Source organism: Onychostoma macrolepis, chromosome 23, assembly GCF_012432095.1.
Source record: "Onychostoma macrolepis isolate SWU-2019 chromosome 23, ASM1243209v1, whole genome shotgun sequence".
Classification (NCBI taxonomy): Eukaryota; Metazoa; Chordata; class Actinopteri; order Cypriniformes; family Cyprinidae; genus Onychostoma; species Onychostoma macrolepis.
The window spans coordinates 22920493-22933129 of NC_081177.1; the positions used below are offsets into that span (position 1 = coordinate 22920493).

General features: G+C 36.1%; 1 protein-coding gene across 3 annotated transcripts in view; it reads right to left on the reverse strand.

The window, feature by feature from the left end:
• Nucleotides 1-12637, reverse strand: part of slc2a4rg (SLC2A4 regulator) — a 55015-nt gene that overhangs the window by 8142 nt on the left and 34236 nt on the right. For 2 of the 3 annotated variants that reach the window (XM_058762875.1, XM_058762870.1), the window contains exons 3-5: nucleotides 11782-11882; nucleotides 5547-5782; nucleotides 152-252 (exon numbers count right to left, since the gene is read on the reverse strand). In XM_058762875.1, coding sequence (XP_058618858.1) covers nucleotides 152-252; nucleotides 5547-5782; nucleotides 11782-11882 — 438 coding nt within the window. The remainder of the gene's footprint in view (nucleotides 1-151; nucleotides 253-5546; nucleotides 5783-11781; nucleotides 11883-12637) is intronic. The other variant, XM_058762871.1, reaches the window with a different exon arrangement.

Below are 12637 nucleotides of genomic sequence, written 5' to 3' on the forward strand. Positions count from 1 at the left end.
GTCCAAAAGCAACAAGTGAAACTTCCACTTCAAAGTTAACAGTATACTTGTCTTTAAAAAAGAGAGCCAGTCTGTCTCATTTCTGTGTAGAAGACTACATGTTCAAAAGTGTGCACCTGTCCCAGGTGTGATGTGTCTGACTGACGCTTACCCCAGGTGGACGGTGCGGATGTGGCGCTGGATCCCTGAGGAAGTGCTGAGGACTTTTTCACAGTTCTTCCACAGACACTTAAACATCACCTTCATGGAGTTCTGGAACAAACAAACACACGATTTTACATATCAGTAGCTTTGAAGTTGCCATAGAAGAGTGCTCAGAGAAGTTCAGGTTCAGTCAGGCCGTCTTTGGACTGTAAAGGTGGCAAATCATGAATCAATCAGAGAATTTTACAGGCCTGTAAGATCAAGTCAGTGGGTCAATATTTAATCTTAATTTTTATTTGTTTAAGTATAAAGCTTAAAAAAAAAAATAGACAGCACACCTTAAGTCTACAAACTCTGAATGTTGTCCGCATGCAAAATGATTTGGCAAAGAAATTTGATTTGGGGGGACCAAAAAAACAAAAACAGAATGCCTAAAAAAATATCAGTATAGTCCTGCCTTATTGCTATAAATATAAAACACACTTCAAAGATGAATTATGAGAGAATAATATTAGTATGTGCAAGTGTTCTAAAAATATATTTCGTAGCAATGTTATTTTAGTATTATTTATACACTTATAGTACACTTTTTGAATTAGTTATTATTTTATTTTTAATTTTAGTTTACACTTTAATAATTTTAATTATTTTGTTGTTTCTATTTAGCTTTCTTTTATATTATATTTCAGTTTTAGTTTTAGTAATCAATATAGTCCTGCCTTATTGCTGAAAATACAAAACCCACTTTAAAGATGAATTATGAGAATAGTAATTATTAAGTGCATCTTTAAGTGTTCTGAATATCTGAGATATTTGTAGCAATGGTATTTTTGTATTATTTATAAAGTATTATGCTATTTATATTTTGAATTAGCATTTATTTTATTTCAATTTTGGTCATTTTTATTAATTTTATTTTATTTGTCTTTATTTCAGCTTCAGTTTTAGTCATTTTTAGTACTAAAGCTTAACCTTGTTTTATTTCAGTTAGTTGTCAAGGCAAAATTTCAAATTTGCATTTAAGTTTTTCATCTAATAGTTATATTTTATTTTAGCTTTATTCAACAAAAAAAGGAAAGGAAACCCTTGAAGAGCCAAATATAATGCGTAGGGAAGTGATGTATGAAGAGTAACAGCATGGTCTATAAGGAGATCTGCTGTATTTGCAGTCAAGGCCGTGATCAGCAGTGATTCAGAGGTCTGATTGCATAAGTCTCATGTGTATGTGCAGCAGAAATTCCCTTCAGCCCACTGCTGCCACGGAGGCACAAAGGCTCTTCACTGCTGCAGTGACACAACTATTAAAACAGCTCAAAACAACAGTGACACTGCCAGGTGACGGCATGTGTGTCGTGTGTAGGAGATTCACACCTCCTGCGCTCTTCTGTCACTTTCATCAGTGTTCGTTTCCTCTCTTGCTCTAACTCTCATCAGTGTTTATCTAATGTGCTTGATTCCTGAGTTTCTATAGCTGATTTAAACAATGAATCAGCCTCTCACATACTGCAATACACTGCTTATTTATAGCCAACTCTAAAATTAACACTCAAGCGTCAAAACTGAGTACATGAAATAAAATTACTCACCAGTTACATTATTCGTGCATGATCAAAAATAAAAACAGTAATACGAAATATTATTACAATTTAAAATGTTTTCTTTTTTTGTTTTTTAAATAAATATATACTGAAAATTTGATATTTTAGATTATAGTAATAAAACTGCACAGTGCACACAAAAGTGTTTTTTACATATTTCATGTAGAAATGTATTGCTGTGATGCAAAGCTGAATATTCAGCATCATTACTCCAGTCTTCAGTGACGCATGATGCTTCAGAAATCATTCTAATATGCTGATTTGCTGCTCAAGAAAAAAAAAAGATGATACAGTAGGAAAAACAGCCTATTTAATTGAACAGGGTAAAGTGTAAAAAAAAAAAAAAAAAAAAATGTTATGACCATTTTAGTGCAAGAAACCTTGACTAACATTGTACAATGTTACAATTAAAACATAAAACAATGTATTTACTGTCTATCAATTTAATGAATCCTACTTTAATTTGTCAAAAAAACAAAACATCTCACTGACCTCAAACTTCATTCATTCATTTTAAATAAAGTAAAAAATTATATTTAGAAAAATTTAAAATAATATTTAGTAAAATGGAATGTAAAAACAATGCCACTGAGATATATTTATCAGAAGCTAGTTTTCTCAAGTTAAATTTGAACCCTGGTTATAGCTGATATCCTGGAGAGTGTGCGTAAATGTTTAATAGGTTACATAATGCGTCATATTCCCAGAGTTCAGACTGAAAACAGTGTAAATGAATGACACTCCAGAACAAAACGAGTTTATATTATCATTATAATCATAATTATCATCATTTCTTCTGATAAACCCATCCAGGAACTTAATTTGTGAGAAATATTAGCACATTAACTCTGAAACGTGAAACATGTCCGGACCTGTTCGCCGCTCTCATCAGAGTCAATGAGTGGGTGTGTGTCTGCTCACACACATACAAAAACAAGCAAATACTCCTGCTGTTCTCAAGGCCGATGATATTAACCCTTTCACAGATCACACGAGCCTATGAAACATTTCCCATCAAAGCCTCGTCAGACATGATGTGACAACCATTAACCAAAACAGACTCAGAAAGCTAGCCAGATAACTGACGGAGCAGGGCTGGAAGTATGTGTTTCCATCTGTCTTTATGAATGAACAGCCAGTCCTCGTGTTACACTTCACCCAGCTGCTCAGCATTTGGCTCGGTTCGCTTCGAAGAACTTTGTTTCTTTTTCTCGTCTCCTTCATTCAAAGTGGTTTTTATTGGCTATTGCAGGACGTATAGGTATGCAGGGAGGCCTCTGGTGAGCTGAAATAATAGAGGAGGTAGCCAGCGCTGTTGCCTAAGACAAGCACTAGCAGTATGGGACACATCCATCTGTCTCTGTACTCACACAGAAGAGCCGAAAAGTGAGCCCAAATAATATCGGACATTATGTAATGCGCACCAGCATGAAACAAACAACTCTGCAAACTATTTTTCGACTAAATATTTAGTTGTGTACAAAATGGCTAAAGGAGTTTCTAACATGATCTGATCCTATCAAATAAGAATTAAACTGAAATTTAAAACTTGGGTCTAAGAGCTTTCTTATTTGATTGCGACAGAATCTATTAAGAGATAGATTTTTGTTTGTTTGTTTGTTTCATTTTGGAATTATTCACAGTAGAGCTTAGTATGTAATATTGACAGCTAGTGGTTGAAATGGGTACTGCAGACAAAATAAAAAATATTAAAGAGTTTTTTTTCTTCCGGCTCTCCTCCTCAGACTCGCTGCTCACTCGGGTTGCCAGATTGAAGACACGCAACAGGAATGTGTGCAACTGACCCTTCGCAAAGACCCGCGTTTCTCGGTGAAAAATGCATTGCGGAGCAAATAGAAAACTGACAATGCGCCGAGAGACAAGACAGAGCAGGTTACTTTTAGTATGAAAAAGTCTCAGCTTTCAAATTTGATCTTTTTTAAGAAATTCAAACAATAAATACAGTTTTGAGGCTCTTAAATGTGTTGTGACAGATCGCTGCAGCACCTCAAGCGACATGTGAACCGATCGTCTCTTCTTCTTTACTAGTTAAAGCACAAAATAAACATGAATGAACATCAGGAGGTATCTTGTATCAACCGCAGAAAAACGTCAGTACACACCATCTTTCAAGTTCAAGTCCACCGAAGTTAATCTACTCTCCTGTTTGGTTTGTTTGTCGAACAAAAATGGCAGATTCAGCGTTGATTGGTCAGATCGCCTGTCAATCAATCTCCCTGCAAAGGGTCAATTGACTTACACTGCAAGTTGATGAGTTGATTTATCTGCATTTTAATATCATACAGATTTTTAGATGGATACCGAGGCTTTTTAGGTGCGATCTCTGACCCAGTTCGTTTACTGGCTGCAGTACAGTGTTTTCTTCCAACTGGCAACCCAGGGTATTGAAATACTATTGGGTAATCTGTCAGTAGGCGGAGTCACAGACCAAAAGAAAAACAGACATTCCGACACAGAAAGAACATTTCAAAGCAGAATAACTGGCTGTAGCATTGTTTTCCGTATGTGAACTTAACATGTTTCCTAAATATCTGCTAACATAATTTGGTATTATTACGCTTTAATAAATGACATGCATGAAAGCGCTATATAAAAGCCTCATTCATTCATACATCACCTTTAATCATATTAAGTTTTCTCTACAAACCATGTGTGTGTTATTTGAGTTTTCAAGTTGAAAGTAAAGTTGTGGAGTTGTAAAATCTTGTGTTTATTAGCAGAGCTACTGTTCTAGGTGGATCAACTTCCAGTTATGTGTTATGATAATTGCTGTGACTTGAGTGATGGTTTCTTGGCATACCTTGCAAAGCTACTTGGTTTACAAACTTTGCATGGTCATGACAGGAATTGAAAGACTGGATGTAACTTTGCACAGATAAGCTCAGTAAGCAATCTTATATTAATAATATTAACAAGTCTAAGTCTTTTTATAAACATTTATTACAATACAATGCCGTGCTCCATTGATTACCATAGTAAGTGCCGTGCTGTAAATGAGATTTTTGTGCACTACTGTTAAAAAGATTTGGCGTCAATGCGCTTTTTTAAATACATAATACTTTATAGTTTTAATCAGAAGGGATTTCAATACAGCTGAAACCAGAAGAATCCTTTTAAATGTCTGATATCACTTAAGGAAAGTGTTTTGTCCTGTTTTTGCCTTCTTCATTTCTCTGTCCAATATCTGGAATTGCAAAATCAGAATTGAGAAATATTCAGTAAAAAAAAAAAAAAAACATCGGAGTAAACACATTTAATTTTTCTCCTTTCTTCAGGGAGTGGCGTGTAATCGTGACAGGATCTGTGTATACAATATTGTGCAATAGGGAACTGCGTGAAAAACGTGTGTTACAGCGTGTGTAGCGCTGTGAAAGGATAAGCCCGAGTGGATCTATAACGGAACCACCTCCCTCATCCACACACACACACACACACACACATCCTTGGCCTCTCCCAAAACAAGGTGAATGAGCAGAAAGCTCATGGCTAATGGCTTCCTGACATTGAAACCACATTTACATTCTGGAGTGATTCCACACTACAAAAAAACAGAAAAGAAACAAAAGAGGGGACAACGAAACAGAGAGAGCAAAAACATGCCATCATTTTCTGAGGTGCGAGGGTGAAGACTCGTTGGGCCAGAGCCACACTCATGTGCTTATTAGAGCTCTTCAATTATTGAAGGCAGAGAACTGCAAATTCACTGAAGAGTCAAGCCACTTTTGTGCACAAAAACTAACCAGCTGAACTGTTTTCTCATATGCCGTGACTTGACACCCCTACCTTTCTTTTTCGGGGGATGGGGTCCTCAAACAGGAAGTGTGTACTCTCGTTTTCCTCAATGTTGTCATCACTATGGGAGGAAAGCAGGAAGCTCTTGCAGGCATCGTTGGAGAGGGGCGGGGACGGCGTGGAGGGCACCGATTGGTCGCTGGCATCCCAGCTCCAGTTCCCACTGGTAGAGCTGCTGTAGCTGGCAGACAGGCTCTCCTTCCAGCCCTTACCAGCCAAATCTGCACCTGAACACAGAACACACAGAGACCTTTGAACTATTGCCTGGAGAATGTACTATTACCCATCCCAGGACCCAGCACACTGCATGAATTCACAGGTTAAAAATCAAATCCATGGATTAAAAAAAAAAAACACATAACAAAAGACATAAAACAAAACAGAACAGAATAAAGACAACAAAAAACAAGGGGGAAAAAGAATAGAACAAAAGAAGACAGCAAAACAAAAATAAAAACAAAAGAAAATGAAAGGAAAGGAAAAACACAACAAAAACAGCAAAACAAAAAGACATAAAACAAAACAAAAACAAAACAAATCAAAACAAAAATAAAACAAAAAAGACATAAAACAAAATAAAAAAACAAAACAAAAAGGCACAACACAAAAAAAAGAAAAAAAGCTAAATCAAAACTATAAAAGACAACTACTTAAAACAAAATAAATAAATAAATAAAACAGGCATATTCAAACCAATGACCAATTAATTATTATACAGAAGTTCCAGGGGCTGGCATATTACCAAACCCAAAATATCAATACATCCATGTACTACTATGACTGATCAATTTTGGTGTGTCCCAATTTATGCACAGGTGAGGCCAACTTCAGTCCTGAAGAGTTTTGCTCCAACTTTGATAAAACTCGCCTGCCTGTTGCTTTCTACTAACCCTTAGACCTTGATTAGCTTGTTCAGGTGTGTTTGACTAGGGTTGGGGGACTGTGGCTCTCCAGGACTTAAGCTGGCCTCCCCTGCTATGTTCTAAACCGATTTTCAGTATAATAGTGTGATTAGTGTGTTCTCACTGAAAATTCCAAATTGCACTTTAAATGCCCAGAAGATGCACTTCACAAGCGTGGAATGTTGGACACTTGCACTCAACTGTGACAGCTTTAATACACAGGCTGTTGGAGGATGAGGGGCCATCAGACTCTGATGGTAAATGACAAAATAACCTCATAACAAAATGTGATATAGTGTATAAAAAGTGTATAGAGCGTCATTTGGAACAAAACCTTTGTTATTCGGAGCTAGGTCAATTGCTGTGACAGTGTGCATGCTAAAAGAATTCATTCAGAATCAGACATCCTTTCTTTCACAGAATGCAGGAAATTTGGCATTAGAGTCTATTACACGGCTCTCTGAAATACTTTATTCTGATTGGTCAGTCACAAGTTGTGTTATTCCCCAATAGCATCCATCGTAATTACTAATGCCGAATAACACACCACTTATCTGGCTTCTCTCACATCTTTCCTATCACACCACCTGCACTCTCTCTCAGTTCATTCAAACACAGCTGCCATCTCGCACCTCAGTCATTGACTGCATCTACTGTAAAATGAAACCATCGTCTAGACTCAATACTGTTTGTAAGGATCTGTTTTTATTTGCTGAAGCATTGCGTTTAAAGAGCTAATAAAATATTTCAACTCAAATCAATATTGGTGTCTAATTATTTACTTATGTGGCAAGTCGCCCTGGAATAAGCAGGACAATAAACAGGTTGTTATCGCAGGATAAATCCCTTCAGTGCTATACAAGATCCTTATCACTCTGTCGGGGTTTATTCTGCTTCTGCGATAACATCCACCTGGCTGAACATTATTTCTTACATACGGTTTAGTCACATTGGAGTTGGTGTGAACTCACACACAAATATCCCTCATGGCACGCAACACTGGGTGAAGATAAAGTAACACAGCAGCACTCAAACCTGTAAAGCCATTGTGTTATTTCATTAATGCTTAATAAATATTTGTTTCACACCTCGTTTTGTTGCCCGTGGCATTTTTAGTCAAATAAATGTTTTATAAATTGCAACAAATGACCTAATGTGCACTCTAGAAAGTAACAACTTCTGTAACTGCTTCAGTAAATGTGTTTATATGAGATTCATTTGTCAATAGATCTATAAAAAAAATGTAATAGTTGAAATCTACAGAAACGGACTGTTTACAAGCATTCAAATTAACAAAAAGAAAAAAGAAAAGAAATAAAAACTGCACTAAATGAATCACATCACTACAAATCATTGAACCATACAAAATTGAACCATATTGTAAAATGTTGCCAAAATCTCAATATTCAAGAAAAACCTAAATATTTGCCTTTTTTATTTATTTTTTATTTTTTGGATTACAGCCACTGTTTATAATGATACAATTCAAAAGTCAATCTAAAAACAACCTTATGTGGAATTTAAATGTTTATTGATTGACTGATTGATAAATCAGTTTTTATTTGATTGATTGATTTATTTTTATTTGTTTTTGTTTTTTTGCTTTTGGCTAAATGAAAACTTTATTTTCAGCTTTGGCGCATTATGTTCAATACGATAGCGGCACCATAAATAATTATACAGTAAAACAAGGTTGTAAACACAAATCTGCAGATATACCATACAGCTATGTAAAGCTGAGCTATATGCAACAGAACAGGACACACTGTCTAGCTGATGTTGAGCAATAATAACCTTGAACAAACTAATTTAACAAAATCTCTAGGCTTAAAGATACCCTTGAGCAACAGCATAAGCCGTGCTGACATTACATGACCCCAAACAGGCAAATCACCCCCATTTCATGACACTTGACCTCTCAGGATTATGGTCTGGGTTCTTCCAGCATGTGTGCTCTTGGCATTTAGCAGATGTTTTTCATTCAAAGTGACTTACAGTACACTAATTACAGGAACACATTCCCTGGAGTGGCATGATTTAGAGGTTAAGTGCTCGGCTCAAGGGCACAATAGCATCAGGAAAGAATTGTAATCTAAGTAATCCTACATGAGGATTGTCGCACCAGTTTGATTTTTTCCCCACATCAGTGTTTTGTTGTGGTAAAATCTATTTCAGATAAACCCAGACTGTGGCTGGTTACTTTACAAGACAGTATATTCCTCTGAAACTGGGCGGTTCTCGACAAGAATAAGCTGCAATGAAGACCAGACCTCATGCCGTTAGTCATTAGGCTAACGAAACTACTGAAATACCAGCAGCCCATATTTATTCTTTCTTTATCTATTTTCTAGCGGGGAGGAACGGGACAGTTCTCTGTTATTTGTGCAGCCACGCTGATACAGTACAATAAGTCCTTAATTTCCCAGAAGGGCAATGTGTTTGCATTAAAGATATTAAAAAAAATGACAACGTACAAATGAAAAACACATAAAATCCAATCCCAAGGCCAATGTCCTAGATTAAATAGTAATGGAGAGTGAGGAAAGCTGTGCCACTTTTTACTTAAGTTGTCCATTAGGCAAGAGTAATGAAATATAATATTATTTCAGGATGTCTGCTATCAACTGAAAACATTTAAACCCGAAGGGACATTGAAAAATGACTTATACAAATGTGAACATGAGAAAAACAATTTACTAATGCGCTACGTCATTTCAAAGATTTATCTTGCTGCACATTCACTTTTCTGTAACCCATCCAGGAAAGAATATATAAATGTAAATAACCTGTTTTTCTATCATTTTCAAACAGCATTTGCAGTAGTATTTATTTCCAGTTGACCACGCTATGCAGAAATGAGTTTTTCAGCATTTTTATTAAATGTATGCAAGGTATATGAGGGGCCTTTTTAGGTATATGGATCAATTGACAAATATTATTTAAATTACCAAAGTTGAAGTTGTTTCTGCTCACCAAGACTGCATTTATTTAATCAGAAATACAATAAAAACAGAAATATTATGAAATATTATTAAAATTTAAAATAACTGTTTTCTATTTTAATATATATCAAAATAGAATTTATTTCTGTGATCAAAGTTGAATTTTCAGCATAATTACTCCAATCTTCAGTGTCACATGATCCTTCAGAAATCATTCTAATATGCCGATTTACTGCTCAAGAGACATTTATGATTATTATCAATGTTGAAAACAGTTGTGCTGATTAATATTTTTGTGGAAACCGAAATGTCTTTGCATTCACTTTTGATCTCTTGAATGTGTCCCTTCTTAATAAAAGTATTAATTTCATTAAAAAATATAAAATTCAATCTTACTGACTCCAAACCTTTGAACAAAGTTATACAGCGTACTCAACGACACTCCAATATCCCTAATATAATAAATCCATCATCCAACATTCATCACTAAAATAGCACAATTAATCAAAATAAAATCCAAGAAGGTCAGCTAAGATCACATCACACAGCTGATGTTTTGAGTGTTCCTTCAATAACTGAAGGAACAAACGAGAGGGAAATCCTCCATGGAAAGTGTTCAGAGGATCCATTAAAACAGCTTTTCCTTCCAAGACACAAATGTAAGGGACTGTGGAGGGACAGCCGTTGTTTTGTGACAGCTTAAGAAAACTCTCACTTTTCATTTTGTTCCAGAATCATTGAAAGGTCAGAACAAACGCAATACAAGTACGCTTTCACCACAGTTCAGTTAACATTAAAAATCCTGCTCTTTAAAAAGAACCATCTCTGGTTACACTTCTTAAAGGAATAGTTCTGTTCAGTCGATCCAGTTGACAAAAATGAATCTGATTTGATTCTCAAGTTTGACTCACTGACTCTTTAGTGCCATTTCTTGTAATTGCATGGAAAACAACAACCACTACATTACTCAAAATATCTTCTTTGGGCTTGGAATGACATGAGGGTGAGTCAGGGATGACAGAATCGGTTTCATTTTTGGGTAAGCTATTCATTTAAGGGCGAAATCTGTGTTTGATTCAAAGTCTAATAAAACATCAATGAGAGAGTTCAAGCACTTCTGCTGCTGCACAATGTCTATTGTCCTTTCTTCTGAAACTCTGTCAACATACTTTTGGTTTTGGAAGCCGTGAGCTGAAGGAAGGACATCACTGCACTTACAAACCCACAGTCTGGTTTTCCTCTCATCATGCTAAAGGGGACATAAAAATGGAAAACAATTTTTCTTCCTCTTTTGAAACAAGAGTTTGAAGATCATGTGCTGATATTTATACAAAACTACACTGTATGTCTATAGACAATTTTGTGAAACTAATCTGCAAAAACTGTTCAGAAATCATGGTGACTATGACGTCACAAACATGAGCTCATTAACATATGACCACTGGTAAACTGAGATTAGCCAATCATTACAGAGGTCATTTACATCTAGAAGTCTTAAAGGTACAGTACAAAAAAAAAATTGTACAGGGTAAAGTGTAAAAAAAAAAAAATTGGTGCAAGAAACCTTGACTAACTTTATAAATGATACAATTAAAATTAATACACACACACACACACATATACATATATATATATATATATATATATATATATATATATATATATTGTTTTTTTTTGTTTGTTTGTTTTTTTTTTTCCTCTATTCCAATGTATTTTAAAATGCAATTTATTCCTGTGAGGCAAAGCTGAATTTCCAGTCTTTAGTGTCACATGACACCTCAGAAATTATTCTAATATGCTGATCAATGATGAAAACGGTTATTCTGGTTCATATTTTTGTGGAAAATGTGATTTTTTTTCAGGATTCTATGATGATAAAAAAATTCAAAAATACAGCATTTATTTGAAATAGAAATCTTTTGTAACATTATAAATGTCTTTACTGTCACATTTGATCAATTTAATGCATCCTTGCTGAATAAAAGCATTCATTTCTTCCAAAAAAATAATAATAATAATAATTGACTGATATCAACTTTAGGTGATGGTGTAAGTAAGCAATTTGATTCCCTAGTTTAAACACTGTAGCCCTATCATACAAAACGTTTGTTTGAGCAACTTTACCAGCAACACTGGCTCAACCAATGGCGTGAGTTTGGGGCGGGACTATCTGTTTGAAACAGAACGAACGGTGTTCAAAAACAACCATTATATTTGCAACTCTGTTTGGCGGCACACAAATTACACACTTCATTAATGCCAAAATGGAGAAAGCAGGAGTCCTTTTGGGCACTTATAGCCTGTTTGATAAGCCGTCATTCAACCTGAGCGCTCTGGGATCTATCAGGTAACAGGGAAGCGAGAAGTAGAGCGATGTTTAACCTGAGGCACTGGAGGAAGGGTTAAGCACCAACGGGCTGGTGGACAGTGTGGTCAGGACGGTGGCAGCCATCACTTCTTTATCAGCAAGACCAGAAGGCCTCCTGTTAAAACAGAAAGAGCGAGAGAGAAATGTGTTTACAAATCATTGACATCTTCAGACCTGCATCAACTAAAACCAATTACGTCAAGCAGAGCCAGATGTTAAGCGCACTCTCACATCAACATACAACGGCACACATCTGTTAGGTGGGCCTCTCTCTCTCTCTCTCTCTCTCTCTCGGCCTGAGTGCCCGTTTTCTCTGTTCGGCAGGCCGAGTCCCACAGTAAACACTTCTCTCGGCCGTATCGCAGCTCCCTACTGCGCTGAACTCATCACGGGTAATGGAAAATTCCAGCACAGTAATAAACACTAGCACTCTGCCTCTGGTGTATGCCCACACAGCACAGCTCGATTATCAACTGTATTTATTCAGAGTGTGTGTGGGAGACAGTTTACTCGTGTTTGTAAATCAACACCAGGATTTAGTGTGCGGCTGAATGAAACGCTCTGTTAACTGTTTAGGGTCTCGCTCACAGGTGAGATTCAGCTTCGAGCTGTGTATGTATACTGCGTGCACATGATTGATAGCTGTTACATTGGATTGCAGTGAAAGAGAGGGAAACCGGAGGGATTGTGGGAGATCAGAGAGAGGAGAGTGAGTGAGTGTTAACAGACATTACATTTAAATATTTATGCAAATTAGAAATGTTTAAATAAGATTACTGTACAAGACGGGACTGATGCGAATGCGATCAGTGGCATGTTGATTCAACAGACACAACTACACAATATCAAACAAATGTTATGTTATAAATT